The sequence below is a fragment of the Sinocyclocheilus grahami genome, unplaced genomic scaffold (genome assembly GCF_001515645.1).
Source record: "Sinocyclocheilus grahami isolate Dianchi unplaced genomic scaffold, SAMN03320097.WGS_v1.1 scaffold33.1, whole genome shotgun sequence".
NCBI classification, from domain to species: Eukaryota; Metazoa; Chordata; class Actinopteri; order Cypriniformes; family Cyprinidae; genus Sinocyclocheilus; species Sinocyclocheilus grahami.
In genome coordinates this window covers 3,224,156-3,241,938 of record NW_015505212.1, presented here as the reverse complement: position 1 = coordinate 3,241,938, position 17,783 = coordinate 3,224,156, and the positions used below count along the sequence as shown (strand labels likewise).

At 36.3% G+C, this 17,783-nt stretch overlaps 1 protein-coding gene across 6 annotated transcripts in view; it reads right to left on the bottom strand.

Moving 5' to 3' along the window:
- Positions 1–17,783, bottom strand: part of srgap1b (SLIT-ROBO Rho GTPase activating protein 1b) — a 45,208-nt gene that overhangs the window by 19,376 nt on the left and 8,049 nt on the right. For 3 of the 6 annotated variants that reach the window (XM_016266278.1, XM_016266292.1, XM_016266306.1), the window contains exons 1-4: positions 16,702–17,366; positions 8,843–9,038; positions 4,228–4,390; positions 79–141 (exon numbers count right to left, since the gene is read on the bottom strand). In XM_016266278.1, coding sequence (XP_016121764.1) covers positions 79–141; positions 4,228–4,390; positions 8,843–9,038; positions 16,702–16,768 — 489 coding nt within the window. In that variant the 5' untranslated portion in view covers positions 16,769–17,366. Of the gene's footprint in view, positions 1–78; positions 142–2,345; positions 2,509–2,952; positions 3,023–4,227; positions 4,391–8,842; positions 9,039–16,701; positions 17,368–17,783 lie in introns of those variants that run through there. The other 3 variants (XM_016266285.1, XM_016266298.1, XM_016266312.1) reach the window with 3 other exon arrangements.

Genomic DNA, 17,783 nt, shown 5'->3' with positions numbered 1-17,783 from the left:
CACCAGCAAAGTGATGGGATGAAAAAGCAATCCAAAAAGAGATTGAACAGATGATGAGAGAGAATGAGACAAGCTCACCGTGTAGAGTTCGTTAAGAATCTTCATCATGTCTTCTTGCAGCTGGAAAATGATCTCTTTGCTCTGTGGGTCAAAAAACACAAGGCGTGTTATAATGGACAGAGAGTAAGGGCCGAACTGGGTCAAACTCAAATATACAGCCAAGAATCGCTGTCCTCGCTTTGTCAATTCTCAACTAACACGATAGATCAAAACAACTCAAATGCCCACTTATGTTGCTTTACTTCTCTTGGATCAGTCATGTTACGCAGTACCTTCTCGACTCAACCTTTTGGGCCCATCAGATGTACTAGACCAAGTCACGTTTTTCTTTTGGAGTGTCACTAGTGAGTTTTAGCAGAGAATTTTTTGACTGGATCTATTCATTTATTAACAATGCATTTAATAAAATACTATTTATTTATTTTAAAGGATATATAAAGGTATTTGCATTCCATTCTTTAATTATTTTAATCATATTCAAAGAAATGAAGACAACTCTTCTATGACGAGCATGCTTTTAATTTTTGAACTAAAATTCATATAAATTCATATAAAATTGATACACACACACACACACCATTATATATACATCAAGTGTTTGTGTGTTGTTGTTTTTTTGTGGTGGGATAAAGTCAAAAATACCAGGATGATATTTCAGGATTGAAAATTCATATAAAGTATTCATATAAAACATAAAATTCACACAAACTCTTTTATATATACTTTTTTTAGTGGTGGGATAGAGTAAAAAATATCAGGATGTTCATATAAAATTGATACACACACACACACACCATTATATATACATCAAGTGTTTGTGTGTTGTTGTTTTTTTGTGGTGGGATAAAGTCAAAAATACCAGGATGATATTTCAGGATTGAAAATTCATATAAAGTATTCATATAAAACATAAAATTCACACACACTCTTTTATATATACTTTTTTTAGTGGTGGGATAGAGTAAAAAATATCAGGATAATACAACTGTCCTGTCATGATACTATTAATACAGAGTTCTGGCATGAAACTCTGATGGTGCAGGTGTAGGTCTAACTCAATCTGACCTAATGACATCATTATCACACGGCACAGCTGATTGGTCCTCTCCTGTATCGGTAGCCAATGAGCTCGCTGCGCAACATTCAAATATATGACTAGTGCTTGCCGTAGCAGTTGCAGCTTGCTTCAGAAACCCTCCACCTTCCCCAGCTCCACCTGTATAGATCTGCTACGAGGGGATTAATGTATTCTATATGGGGGTCATTTCATGCATGTTATATTTGCAGCAGCAATATTTCTTACATGCTCACAGCAGCACGTTGTGGATGTATTGGCAATAGCAAGTCTCGGAACTTGCTCAGCCGCAGCAGCGTAGCAGATCTATTCCACCAAGACCAAATACATTAACATTGTCATGTACATTACCATGCCAATCCCTCCGAGAGTTGTCATGACAGAGCTGTAGTTATTGTTGTCTCATAAGGGAAACAACAGTAAAGCAATGTATTAAGAAGCAAGAAAGTTCCCAAAATGGTATAAAACTTTTTTTTAAACCATATGCAACCAACATGAATACAAAAATTACATTTATATTATCTAGCACATGCATTTTAAACAATTTTTTCTGTATCTTGGACATTCCTATTTGTCATTGACCCTTCTGCTATTGTTATTACATTAGTGCTGGTCTACTCAAGTGTTGCAGTGCAGAAAAAGAAATTCACTTCCTATAAATAAACCACCACTGTGTTGGATTCTACAGAGATGATGCCTGAATAATAAATGGTGAATTCACATAAAATAAAACCACAGCCACACATTCCTATTTGTCATTGACCCTTCTGCTATTGTTATTACATTAGTGCTGGTCTACTCAAGTGTTGCAATGCAGAAAAAGAAATTCACTTCCTATAAATAAACCACCACTGTGTTGGATTCTACAGAGATGATGCCTGAATAATAAATGGTGAATTCACATAAAATAAAACCACAGCCATGCACACAATCTGAGAAAGCAATCTGAGTTTAAGAGTGATAATTCTATTGAAAGAATCAAAACTAACTGCTAGGCACAAATTTTAACACCACTATTACTAGAGAGTAAAAAGTTGTTCATATTTTAATTATCTGAAGGAAAAATGTGGGGTTTTGTCTCCCACCTGCTGTGGTTTTAATGAATGCACATTTTGTTCCAGCTTTCATTTTGATATAATTATACGTGCATCCCATCACATTATAGTACTGACAGGAACGACCTTCCACGCTGACCTGTGGTTGACCTCACCTTCTTGAGCAGACGCATGTTGTCCTCGCTGACATGCGTGAAGCGTGTGATGACGTTGTTGAGGTAAAGGTCGCTGAGGGTGGCGTGGTCCTTACTCTCCCTCCTCACCTGGTTCAGCAGCAGATACCAGCAGTTCACAGGAGAAAGCAGGTTCTGGTCCTTCCTGAAAGCCACGGAAATGTGTGTTTAATATGTAGATGCAAAGTAATACAAAATTACAAATACAAGAAGAAAAAAAAACGTATCAAGTGTTTGTCAGTTGCATCTGATTTTTTTTTTATTAAAAAAAAATAATTATGTATTTATTTTTGCCATGTTAACTTTTAAGAAAGGTTTAAATCAAAATATAGAATCTTTAATTATATATTCTTTAAAATATTTTTTTTCATGTAATACATATAGGGTAGAGTTATCTGCAAGCATTCTTTAATTATAAAATATATAATCTTAAAAATGTTTTGTGAAATATTTTGCTTAAAATGTGCTTGTTTCTCAAAACAAATGCTATTGACTTGATATCTAGTGATATAATACAACATTCATACATTTAAGTGATCTAAATTTTTTGCAGTCATTGTATATAGAATTGTCAAGCTTAAAATCATACATCACAATCTCTGTGATATTCAAAGTGAATATCTTCATCACTGCTGCAGGACTCTCTGGGTGGCCCTGGATTTGCTGTTCATGCTGTTTTTGCGAGTGCTGCTCTGTGGCTTTTTTCAAGTAGTCATCCAAATCCACTAATTAACCATTTTGTATTTATCCTCAAGAAATGCTGAGGCTCTGCTGAAGATTTCAACTGCCGTTCACTGAACTGATTGGTTGAGGATGTTAAGGAAATGTGCCACAACCCATAAAATCTCTATAGATGAGAATCAGCTGAACGCACTCATAAAATCTTCATAATAAATGACTCATTAGTGAATATATCAACATACAAACCACTGATGACAAGTTAATGCTCTGAATCTCATTCCATGTAAAACTTTGAACATTAAATTATATTCCTCACTTTTTCATAATATATTTCATGCTTGAATTCACAAACTTAATAAGAGTATTACATACAACAGCCTCTAAAAGTATTTAAACTCTTAATCCACACTAAAATGTCTATGTTTGCATAAAACGAAAATATCTAAACAAGTGGCATTTTTAGGACAGTATAAATACACGTTAACAACAAACAAAAAAAACACATGTGAGGTGTTGCATAATGAAATATTAAGAATTAAAAAAATAAGAAAAAGGAGTGCGGATCTTTGCTTTTTTTCATGCAAAAAAAAAAAACTATGCACCCTGAGTTGGTAAAGTGCAGTGATTTCATCCTTTTTAAAAAATAAGTTGATAAAATATTGTTAATAAATACTGTAGGTGAAGAGCTTGAAAAAAGTCTGCGCACTCAAACATCAAAGAGTCACAAGCGAGATGAAAACAATACAAGCCATTTACTGAGTGAAACAAGGCAAACGTTTCGGTCACATTTTGACCATTTTCAACGCCAAGTGAACAATGTTAGGACTAGGAGCCATCTTAATTTGAGGAATCACATGATAATTAAAGAGATCACATGATCAATCAGGACACACACACTGATCAAAAAAAAAAAAAAAAAGGAAAAATAAATAAATATCCACAATGTGTGTATATGTAAAGCAATGGATAATCTACATCAAATTAGAGAACAATAGCTGTCTGTTGGAGTTAACAAAAGTACAATTCATAATAAACAAGACAATTGAAGTTCTTCATTTAATCCCTTCGGATATACACAGTCCATATAATAGATCCACTTAGCTTCACATTGTAACAGTCTTTTATTAGAATCACCACCTCTTCTTGAACTGATCAATCTCTGAAGACCTGTGGTTGACCTCACCTTCTTGAGCAGACGCATGTTGTCCTCGCTGACATGCGTGAAGCGTGTGATGACGTTGTTGAGGTAAAGGTCGCTGAGGGTGGCGTGGTCCTTACTCTCCCTCCTCACCTGGTTCAGCAGCAGATACCAGCAGTTCACAGGAGAAAGCAGGTTCTGGTCCTTCCTGAAAGCCACGGAAATGTGTGTTTAATATGTAGATGCAAAGTAATACAAAATTACAAATACAAGAAGAAAAAAAAACGTATCAAGTGTTTGTCAGTTGCATCTGATTTTTTTTTTATTAAAAAAAAATAATTATGTATTTATTTTTGCCATGTTAACTTTTAAGAAAGGTTTAAATCAAAATATAGAATCTTTAATTATATATTCTTTAAAATATTTTTTTTCATGTAATACATATAGGGTAGAGTTATCTGCAAGCATTCTTTAATTATAAAATATATAATCTTAAAAATGTTTTGTGAAATATTTTGCTTAAAATGTGCTTGTTTCTCAAAACAAATGCTATTGACTTGATATCTAGTGATATAATACAACATTCATACATTTAAGTGATCTAAATTTTTTGCAGTCATTGTATATAGAATTGTCAAGCTTAAAATCATACATCACAATCTCTGTGATATTCAAAGTGAATATCTTCATCACTGCTGCAGGACTCTCTGGGTGGCCCTGGATTTGCTGTTCATGCTGTTTTTGCGAGTGCTGCTCTGTGGCTTTTTTCAAGTAGTCATCCAAATCCACTAATTAACCATTTTGTATTTATCCTCAAGAAATGCTGAGGCTCTGCTGAAGATTTCAACTGCCGTTCACTGAACTGATTGGTTGAGGATGTTAAGGAAATGTGCCACAACCCATAAAATCTCTATAGATGAGAATCAGCTGAACGCACTCATAAAATCTTCATAATAAATGACTCATTAGTGAATATATCAACATACAAACCACTGATGACAAGTTAATGCTCTGAATCTCATTCCATGTAAAACTTTGAACATTAAATTATATTCCTCACTTTTTCATAATATATTTCATGCTTGAATTCACAAACTTAATAAGAGTATTACATACAACAGCCTCTAAAAGTATTTAAACTCTTAATCCACACTAAAATGTCTATGTTTGCATAAAACGAAAATATCTAAACAAGTGGCATTTTTAGGACAGTATAAATACACGTTAACAACAAACAAAAAAAACACATGTGAGGTGTTGCATAATGAAATATTAAGAATTAAAAAAATAAGAAAAAGGAGTGCGGATCTTTGCTTTTTTTCATGCAAAAAAAAAAAACTATAGTTGGTAAATTGGTAAAGTGCAGTGATTTCATCCTTTTTAAAAAATAAGTTGATAAAATATTGTTAATAAATACTGTAGCTTGAAAAAATGAAAAAAGTCTGCGCACTCAAACATCAAAGAGTCACAAGCGAGATGAAAACAATACAAGCCATTTACTGAGTGAAACAAGGCAAACGTTTCGGTCACATTTTGACCATTTTCAACGCCAAGTGAACAATGTTAGGACTAGGAGCCATCTTAATTTGAGGAATCACATGATAATTAAAGAGATCACATGATCAATCAGGACACACACACTGATCAAAAAAAAAAAAAAAAGGAAAAATAAATAAATATCCACAATGTGTGTATATGTAAAGCAATGGATAATCTACATCAAATTAGAGAACAATAGCTGTCTGTTGGAGTTAACAAAAGTACAATTCATAATAAACAAGACAATTGAAGTTCTTCATTTAATCCCTTCGGATATACACAGTCCATATAATAGATCCACTTAGCTTCACATTGTAACAGTCTTTTATTAGAATCACCACCTCTTCTTGAACTGATCAATCTCTGAATACCTGTAAATCTCATATCACTAAATTTATGGTCAGCATCTGCAAAATGTCTGGCCACAGGAGAATGAATATCCATCCTTCTAATAGAGCTCCTGTGCTCGTTGATGCGGGTCTTTAATTGACGATTAGTCTTGCCAATATATTGTAGACCACATGGGCATGAAATAAGATAAATAACAAAAGATGATGAACAAGTGATAGTCTCTCTAATTTTGTATTTTTTTTGAGTGGTGGTGCTAGTGAAAGAATCCGTTTTAATTGCATTTTCACAAGCTGAACAAATCCTGCATGGGAAGAAGCCAGTGGAATGATCCAAAGTCACATATTTGTTCTCCTTAATGAAGGTATCAGAACTGACTAGATGCTCTCTTATGTTGCGTCCCCTATAATATGAAAAAAGGGGAGGCTCCTTGAAGATTCTATATCCAATGTCATCAGCTCTCAGAACATGCCAGTGTTTATTGATGATAGACTTTATTGTCTGACTATGAACAGTGAAGGTTGTACAACACATATAAGGAGGTCTTTGAGATGTCCTGGATTGTGATTTAACTGGTGTAGATTTGACCTTTTCAATTGTTTGCTTAAGCCATTTATCAGGATATCCTCCAAGAAGAAACTGTTTGTACATCTTATCACATTCCACCTCAAAATCATCAGTGTTTGTGCAAATCCTCTTGATTCGAAGAAATTGACTGTAAGGGAGACCTTTCTTCAGAGGAATGTGATGGAAACTTTTGGCATGAAGATTGCTATTCCGATCCGTAGGTTTTCTATACAGAGTTGTAAATCAAGTATTGTTATCAACACAAACATGGCTGCTTCTCTAATAAATACTGTAAAAATACTGTTTGGGGTTACTTTTTTTTTTAAGAATGCTCACATTTGATTAAAAATACAGTTAAAAAAACTGTAATATTGCTAAATATTTTTACACTTTAAAATAACCATTTTTAATTTTAATATAGTAAATCAAGTATTGTTATCAACACAAACATGGCTGCTTCTCTAATAAATACTGTAAAAATACTGTTTGGGGTTACTTTTTTTTTTAAGAATGCTCACATTTGATTAAAAATACAGTAAAAAAAACTGTAATATTGCTAAATATTTTTACACTTTAAAATAACCATTTTTAATTTTAATATATTTAAAAAAATGTAATTTATTCCTGTGATGGCAAAGCTGAATTTTCAGCATCATTACATCAGTGTCACAGGATCCTTCAAAAATCATTCTAATATGCTCATTTGAGCTCAAGAAACTTTTCTTATTATTATCAATGTTACAAACAGTTGTGCTGCTTAATATTTTTGTGGAAACAGTGATACATTTTTTCAGGGTTCTTTGATTGATCAAAAATACGAAAGAACAGCATTTATTTGAAACTAAAATTTGTAACATTATAAAAAAAATCTGTAACATTATAAATGTCTTTACTATAAATTTTGACCAATTTAATGCATCCTTGCAGAATAAAAGCATAAAAAAAATAAATAAATAAAAAAAAAAACTTACTGACCCTAGACTTTTGTATAAATATATAGACTAGTCATGAAACTCTAGATGGCGCAGGCTGATGGGTTGTTAACGTAACTGATGATATTCAGAGAGTTAAACAACTTGGCACAAGCTGTTTGGTTCATGCTGCATAAGCAGCCAATGAGCTTACTGCCTTGCATTTATATGGCTGGGTAGCATTCACTAGAGATTCCTGCAGCGCGCTTTCAGAGTTTCTCTGAAACCCTCCACCTTCCCCAGCTCCACCTGTATAGATCTGCTACGGGTTATTTTATATGCTATTTGTGCAGCAGCAGTATGTCTTAAATACTCATGACACCGTATCGCCGTATGCATTGGCAATAGCAAGTTCCTGTACTTGCTTGCAGCAGCAGCAATAATCTACAACTACAGCAATAACCAACAGCAGCAGTGTAGCAGATCTATTCCGCCAAGACCAAATACATTAACACTGTTATATCCATCACCATGCTAAAATCTTCCGAGAGGAGTCATGATTAATCTATGTTTTAAACTGATTACTGCCAAAAACTGCATTGCATTTCTCTCTGTGCAAATTGCTCATTTATTTTGGAGAGTGAAGGTGGTTTAACCACCTGCCGATGTGAAGGTAAAAGACACCATTTTGTTTCACACACTTGATCTTCTATATTAGTAATGGCTGTTGCGAAAAGACAATGGGAAGCCATTTTGGACCAAAGAGGCAAATGTCTTCAGCAGCCAGTGACTAATCATAAAGCTCAGCAGGCATCTGATGGGACAGCCCCATGAGGACCAGCACACTAACAGTGCCCAGCACGAGAAAAAAATGCAACAGAAGAGAAACTGTGAAACTCTCTTTCTCTCTCGCTCATCCCTCTATTTTCCCAGCAGAATGTTATCTGCATTAATGAGACACCAAATGCACAGATGCCCGTCCACACACACACACACACACACACACACACACACACATGAACAATAACTACAGCAGACACAGCAATCGCTTCTCCTCTCTGATTTTTCAAGCATGAAGCTGCAGAGCATCATGGGTAAAATATTCCAGACGTCGCCCTAATCCACAGTCGAACAAAACAGGGAGGGAGAAATTATTTGGAGGTGAATGAAAGGAAAGAAAAAAAGCACCTGAACCTAAACGATTCGCCACTGATTAGTTTCTATGAAAATTACTCTTGAATCATTCATGCACATTCACAGTCTGCCACACACACACACACACACCCTCCACTCACTTGTATTGTTGGTGGTCCTTGGTGCTGCGGGTTTTGGCCATGAATCGCTCTGCGAGCTTCTCCAAGTTGCGTGAATATTCGCTCTCGATCTCGGCTTTCTTCCTGAAGAAATCCTGCAGGTCCTGGAGGAGCTGAACCCGCATGTCCGTCTGCTGCTCCAGACATTTCTGCTGCTCCACTAACTGAGACCGTATCTCTGCTCACACACACAAAGTTATGTTAGCTTATTAACAACAGCCATTTCAAACGACAGTGTTTCATTCTTAATGTCAGCTGCATGTAACTGACATCACATGACACGTTCGGGAGCAACTTGAACACAAAGTGGGCACTGATGGGTGAAGTTGTGTTCCCTGAACCAGAGATTTTCCTCCTAACAAGCCGGTCTGGATTCTTCCTTAACAACACACTGGTTATCACACTCACTGCCGTTGCCAAGACAACAGGTAGTGGAGTGGAGCATCCCATGGGGATTAGTGTGTGTGTTTAATGGGAGGAGGTTTTCTGGATTCTCCACCCTACTTCTCTTCTCCACTTCTCCTCAAACTCCACACTCCTTTTCCTTAAAGGAATAGTTCAGTCAGAATTAAAATGCTGTCTTCATTTACTTAACGTCATGCCATTCCAAACTCATTGCTGTTTCCATACTAAGGCAGTCGATAGAGACTTGCTTTCAGTTTTTTTAAAAGAGGTGCAAATGTATAATAAAAGTAGTCTAGACTCATGCATTTATAATCTAATTCTTATGAATTAGACAAGAAAATATCTGATCAAGTGCAATTTATTTTCAAGACAGCACAAATACACTTAAAAAAAATAAAAAAATAAAATAAAATAAAATAAATAATGAAACTATAAAGACAACAAAAAATGTTGTTTAAAATTAAGGCAGGAAATATAAACTATATATACAAGTCTGGGGTCATTAAAATATTATGTTTTTGAAAAACACTCACCAAGGCTGCATATAATTAAAAATATCATGAAATGCAAGCCATTACACACTGATAATCTAAGACGTGACTGAATAATGAGTTAGATTTGTGAACGAATCATTCTCGTTTTAACCTGATCAACCTACTCATTTAAAAGACTCAAAAGAAAGATTTAAGAAATAAATCAGACTATTACTACTACTCTCATGTTCTCTCACGAACGCACCAAACAGAACTAGGAGACAGACTTTCAGTGAATTACATTTTAAATTCGGGTCTGTTCCTCACATAATGCTATCACATAAGCGCATAAGTCATATGAACTACAAGATATTTCTACAGTGTCTTTGCATCCTTTTGGAAGCTTCAAAAAGATTAAGTGCCTGTTAATTGCATGGAAACAGCCATATGGTTTTGAAACAGAGCCATAAACACCCCAATAATCCCTCTACCCCTCCACACCCCGTCCCACCAAAATATTCACATCGATATGGTTTTTTATGGTGCAATGGTTGATTCTTACATTTTGCACCCCAAACCCAAATATAAGGTTCTGCCTGGGTTTTAAACACCATGAGGATGAGTAATTTTCATTTTTGCACAAATTATTCCTTTAATAACTGCTCTTAATAATAACACTCCATTGTTCCACTTCACCAGCTCACTCTCACCCTCCTTTTCTTCCTCTCCTTCACACTTTTCCCCCTCTCTTTCTCTCTCCATAGACCAACTGTTTAATGTCACACAGCCTCTCCGGCTCGAAATAACAGATGAGACAGCAGGCTTGGTGTGAGCTCTGCGTGGGTGTGTGTGTGTGTAGGAGGGTGGGAGGGACTGTGAGAAGTGGAGACATGTAACGCATATGTGTGTGTGTTTGCGTGTTCTGCATTTGTGGCATGGTGAGCAAGGTGACTCTTTTGATACAATATAAGAAACAACTGAAACACAGCAGAGAATCGGAGGTGATATTAAAAAAAAATGTGCCAAATGAATGTCAGCACTGCCTGAGTGGTGCAGGTTACTTTTTCTAGAGTGTGATTTTTTAAAAACACTTTAGCAGTTTAATATGCAGCGACAATTATAGGTAAGCCATTCGTAGGGCAAAATAGGGCTGTCAAAGTTGATAATGTTACTCTTTAATTCTAATTTGTAAATGTATCCATATTTATAGAAAAACAATAAAGTAAATAAAAAACAAATCTGCATTTAGTTGTAAAAAAAAACAGTAAAATTATTTAAAAATAGATGTACAACAAATATATTTAATATTCATGTAATAATAAATAGTAAATAATACACACACAAAAAATAATAAAAAATATAAAAACACATGCATATATACACACAAATAAATTAAACCCAAGTAGTAATAATTCAAAAATTAATACAAATTTAATAATAAATAAAACCAATGTAATGTATTACAACTAATAATACAACTAATAAAAAATTTAATAAAATTGAAAATAAAAGCCAATTCAAAATATTAATTCAACTATAATAGTATATAAATAATACTAAATACTAATAAAATAATAGCCAAATATTGGACAATTAATTGGCCTAGCCAATGCATCAGTCTTTTACCAGTACAGCTGTTGCTGACAGAGCTGTTCTCAAGCAAATCTCAAGAGAGAAAACATCCAACTGCAACGGAGCGCATCCTCACATGGGCCGTCCCCTGCCTCCACTCATGTTGATGCTCGAAACATGCTCATCTGTCATCTGGACAATGTGCATGCAGTTTCAAACCAGTCACGAACAGCTCACTGGCAAAAAACAGCTTGAAACAACTGCGGAACTGGAAGTGCATTGAAACTTGCTTTCCCAACAACAAATAAATAGACAGTGACTCATTTCCACAAGCCTTTGAAGCACAAAACAGGCAGACAATGCTAATTAAAAGAATATAAAAGCATCGGAAACATGTTTGTTCATGTGGATGGATTTCATCTAGCGGAGAAATATAAAATTCCCATAGCCAGTACGTAAATATGGACATTTACCATGATGAAAAATAAAATTTGCCAGTTTACAAGCAAACAAAATGTGTATAATGGTGTAAAAATAATGTGCTCCACTTACTACCATAAAATAATTGCCATTTATAATTGTTCAAATTGTTCGTCTTGACAAGTCGCTGTCTATCTGGTGTTTGACCTTTGAACTTGTGACCGCGGTGAGCATGTCTGATACCCTGCGGCATGCGCCCGACCCAGACTGTCTCCATGGCAACAAGGCTTCTGCTCAGCAACCTGAGAGTGTGAGGAGTGTGAAGGCATGCTGTACAGCAGCATTACACACACACACACGCTAGCGCATACAACCACACACTCACATATTCACATGATTTAGAAAAATGGGAACTTCAAACCACAACGGCAGCAAAATACGCACTTATGCCCGCCATAAACATAAAAATATCCTATTTATGTGGAAGGGGAACTCGCATTTTTACCCTCTAAAAAAACACCACATACGTCACCATGTTTTACGCTAGTCTGCTACTTCCCATTTATTTCCCATTTCTCCTTAGACTTCTTATCTGTATCTCCTCTTCTCTCACTTTCCTCTATTCACCTAAAGTGAATTTAATTCTTAAGCTTTTTCCTTCAGCTTTTCATTTAATCTTAGGCACACACTCTGTCCTCTCAGTCTAAAAAAAAATCATATTAGCATTGCCGAATCTTTGCTTAGAAGTCTTAAATATCATCACGTGTCAAAGCACCCCAATTTTTGCCTTAAAGTTAAAAGAGTTAATCGGGTTTTTTCCACTTTTTCAGTCTTTAATAAATGAATCGTCTTTGCAACGATTTGAGCTAAATTAATACTACAACTGTTATCGGATTTTATTGCTGATTTGAAATATATTAAATACATTTGGGAGATTTCAGTCTTTCCCCATGGAAGTAGTCGATGTTTTCAATTAAAATAAGATCTCTGGTCAACATTTTTTGATTATACTTCAAGTTTTGTTCTTCTTAAATTCATATACATACATACATACATACACACACACAGCGTATATATATAAGGTTTTTTAAATCATCAAAACAATGAAAGATTTACCATGATTTACAGAAAAAAAAAATCTTTGCTTAGAAGTCTTAAATATCATCACGTGTCAAAGCACCCCAATTTTTGCCTTAAAGTTAAAAGAGTTAATCGGGTTTTTTCCACTTTTTCAGTCTTTAATAAATGAATCGTCTTTGCAACGATTTGAGCTAAATTAATACTACAACTGTTATCGGATTTTATTGCTGATTTGAAATATATTAAATACATTTGGGAGATTTCAGTCTTTCCCCATGGAAGTAGTCGATGTTTTCAATTAAAATAAGATCTCTGGTCAACATTTTTTGATTATACTTCAAGTTTTGTTCTTCTTAAATTCATATACATACATACATACACACACACAGCGTATATATATAAGGTTTTTTAAATCATCAAAACAATGAAAGATTTACCATGATTTACAGAAAAAAAAAATTTATTTACACACACACACTGATGAAGTGAATGTCTTTGCATAGTGTCAAGGAAAAGCCAGCATTAGGCGAGGCTTCATTCAGCACACAAGACACATCAAATGTAATCAAGCACTCACAAATCCAAGGTCAGTAGATACAAACAGCTAAGGAGAACGTGTAAGGTCTCAACACCAGACCAGAACTTAATTTGACACAAATGTAAATGAGTCTTTTTGGAAGAGACAGTCAAAACATTAAAAATGCAAAAAGAAATTTCATCCGCATGAATCAAAATACGGCATTTACCCTGACTAAGCTCCATTAGCACATCTCTGTTGTTTCAAATCGAAATACGACTCGAGATAATCTGAAAAATCAAGCCTGGCTAACTAAGCTTTCTGCTTTAAACCCAAGAGTAAAGTCAAAGACAGGCTTTAAGACCCACAATCTTTAGTGTAATTCTGCAGTGTATATGGTCCTCTCTGCTGTGGTCTTAAATAGATTACTGGATCAATATCTATACTTGATTAATGAGATTTACAGGGTTCCCGTTATAAATACATGAAGTGGGTGGCTGGGAAATCTGTCTGGTCTCGAGTCTGATACAAAGAAATCAGGTTTGACCAAATTAGCTATTTGTTCACTGTCTATTCGTGAAAAGAGGAAGAGGGGCCATATGCTGTTTCCAATCATTAATTTGAAACATGACCAGGGCTGAGATGCGTACATGAGGATGGGATGATATTACACACACAATTCACATTCACACACTCCTGCAAGCAGACACACGTTGTGGACATCTGGTCCTTGTCCAGCTCTCAGCATTCGCCCATCGCCTGACTTGTGTTACAGTACCACTTGTCCACACATACACATTTATTTTGCTACCTAAATGAGGCATTTCAGAAGCTGAAATCGCATATTAAGTATGTACTGCTTGTGATGCAGAATTCACTTTTGACTATTAATATGCATGTATGAATTTTGGTAGTATGAACATTTTACACCATGTTGTAACTGTCATATGACCTAGACATCATTCATGTTGCTGTTTTACAACATTCACAAACATGACAATTCCTCTCCTGTGGCGTCATGGGACAGTAAAGTGTCCATTAACTTCCTCCCATAGAAAAAAACATTTCCTGTTCGGTCACTGACAAACTCAAGCATGTTCCGAGGACATTTTTTTCACAGCACCTATTTTTTCGCGTCAAATAAAAATTCAAGCAATCACATTTACACATCCGCGGTCACAGAATGCATTTACCTGCAAGATTATTAATCAATTAAAAAAATTAAGTATATTTCAATAGCAAACGTGTCTGTAATATCGGAGAATGACAGAGCTGTCCCTTTTGACCATAAATCAATCATCTGTCTCAATCCATCCTTAGTCACACTACTGTATGCCACACACACGGCTGTACGTGTGCTCCATACTAAACAGCACTGCTGCGGCAGGAGGATTCCCTGATCTTGCTCCCTGACACACACACACACACACACAGCCAGATACCCATCGCTTCCCTATTGGACCTTCACACACACTGGTGGTTGAGTATCCATGGAAACATGTACAATGCAGCAGGAGCCTGTTGTCTGTTGAAAGTGGAGTGTACCTTTGCACACAAACCTATTTGACAATGAGAGCCGTCCATATGTTCATCCATCTTTGCCGCACGAGTGCTAACGCAGCGGCCCCAATACTACACCAATCTATCAGCATGTTGCCTAGAGACCACCCTCACCCAGACCACCATTGGCCAATAGTAGCTGAGAAAGCAACTTGGCTCCTTACATTTAAATATCAGCATTAGGGAAAGCAAATAGGTGCTATTCCCTTTTCAGCTATTTTTCCAAAACATTTTTCCATTTTTGAGGTCTAAACGAGCCATACACCTTCACCTGACTACAGTTGGAGTGCTGGAGACAGAGGTTGCCATGCGGGTTGCCATGGAGCCTGTGCGATGCTGCGTGCCCCCCCTCCCTCTTTCCATTTCATCGATTACCTCCGTTAAACGAGTGTGCGCACAAATGGCCGCCCTGCTGTAAGGGCAAACAAATGATGCAGGGTGGATTGTGTGTGTTATTATTATGCTAATGCATATGTTGAATGCAAAGCAGCATGCATTTTCATAATTCCCTCACTTAAGCCTCTCACTTCCTGCTGGAAATCCAGCTTAAGACTGTTTTGAAACACAGTAGCTTGTTTCTAGCTAGTCCAAGGTGGTTATCAACTGGTGAATTAGCCATCTAGAGCTGGTATGTCTAGCTCATAGCTGGTTTTTAATTAGTAGATAGCTAGTCAAACACCTAACATGGTACAAAAACCATCTTGATCACCTTGAGGTTTCTAACCGGTTGACCAGTAACCACATTACATATACCATCTGGACCATCTTGAGCTTGTATGAGCCACTGGTTGCTTGTTATTATCTGGTCAACCAGCAACCATGTTCCAAAACTCATATTAACCACCTTAATCTGACTGACCAGTTGCCATGTAGCAAAATCCATTTTGACCAGCTGGTTATTAGCTGGTCAACCAGCAACCATGTTCCAAAACTGATCTTAACCACCTTAATCTGGTTGTTTTCTAGCAAGTAATAAACTGGTTGAACAGCTGCCATGTTGCAAAAACCATTTGACCAGCTGGTTATTAGCTGTCAACCGGCAACCATGTTCCAAAAACTCTTCCAAAACATCTTAATCTGGTTGGTTTATAGCTAGTAATAAACTGGTTGACCAGTTGCAAAAACCATCTTGACCAGCTGGTTGCTTATTTCTAGCTGGGTATTAGCTGGTCAACTAGCTACCATGTTCCAAAACTCATCTTGACCACATTAATATCGTTGTTCTCTAGCTAGTAATAAGCTGGTTGACCAGCTGCCATTTTGTAAAAAAAAAAACAAAAAAAAACATCTAGACCAACTGGCCGCTGATTTCCAGCTTGTAATTAACTGGTCAACCAGCTACCATATTCCAAATCTCATAACCAATTTAAGCTGGTTGGTTCCTAGCTAGTAATACGTTTGATGACCAGCTTCCATGTTGCAAAAAACATCTTGACCAGCTGGTAGCTGGTTTCTAGCTAATCCAAGCTGCTCAGCTGGTCATTAGCTGGCTGACCAGTAACCATGTTCCAAAAACTATCTTGACCATTTTGAGTTGCTTGGTCAAAGGTGGTTTACCAGCTTTAACAAGCAAAGGAATGCAAGAAACCACTTAACAGGTTTTAAAACAAAACCACCAGCTTAATTTCCAGCAGAACGATTTAATGTTTTGAGAATCAATTCACACAAAATAAGATGCAATAATGCAACTGAAAGGCATTATGAAATATTATTTGGCCAATATGTAGTAAATTTAACGCATGCACAAGGTTCGTATTAGATGCATCAGACGAGACCGTCTCCAGGTACCCATCAGGTGCCAGTGTTCTTCTTACCTTTCACTTGGCTCTCATACTCTGTAATGATTTCCTTTTCCTTTTTGCTCTTCGTCGTGTTAGACATGACGCCTGTGTAGTCCAGATCCGCTGGTCCCTTCTGTCTGAAACCTTTCTGCTTCTCCGAGACGCGTCCCTACTGTGCCCGATGCGTCATATCTAACCACAGGTTCAGTGCGTGATCCAGCAGCAGGAAACTGTAGTCCGTAAAGCAAAGCGATGACATTCAACCATGCACATCAATGGTTATTGGACCTGCACGGGGAAAAAAGACCCATGAAAAGTGGCACGTGAACTACAGGGGCGCGTCGTTACAGCCGCATCGCCTGACGCGCAAGAACGACTGGAGATGCAAGTGGCCGCATCAATATTACGCACAGGTTGAGTGCGCACGCGATAAACAAGAAAGAGGTGACAGACACCGTAACTCATCTAAACTGACTCTAAGGTGTGAGAGTATCTGATTGTGTATGCAAAAAAAATGTTAGGTATGAGTGTTTCTCATGCGCGCGCTCTTACACTACTGTCAATTGGTGCGCGGGTTGAGGCGTGTGAGTGTGTGCGTGTAAAACACATAAAATTGACAGTCACTCTGTTTTAGGAAACCTCTAGTCCAGTTTTTCCCCAAGTCCTGGTCCTTGAGAACCCAAGCTCTGAACATTTTGGATAGTTCTCTCATTTAACACACCTGATTTGTATCATCGGCTTATTAGTAGACTACGAGACATTCACTGGGTGTGTCAGATAACGGAGAAATCCAAAATGCTGGTGCTGGAGTACTTCAAGACCTGGACTGAGAACCACTGGACTAGATTTAAAATTTACCAAAAGGGTTTATTGGTTAATTGGTGCCATTTGGCAGTGGAAACACGAACAAAATATGATGCTATATTGAAAAGTGAAATTTTGTTTCCATTTGTTTCCATTGAGATATTTGAATATAGCAAATATAAAATAATACATTTATATAAAAATTATATTAAATATATATATATTTAAGACATTATGTGTGTGTGTGTGTGTGTGTACAATGCCTAATATATATTTTAACAGACATTATACACCTATTATACATATACATA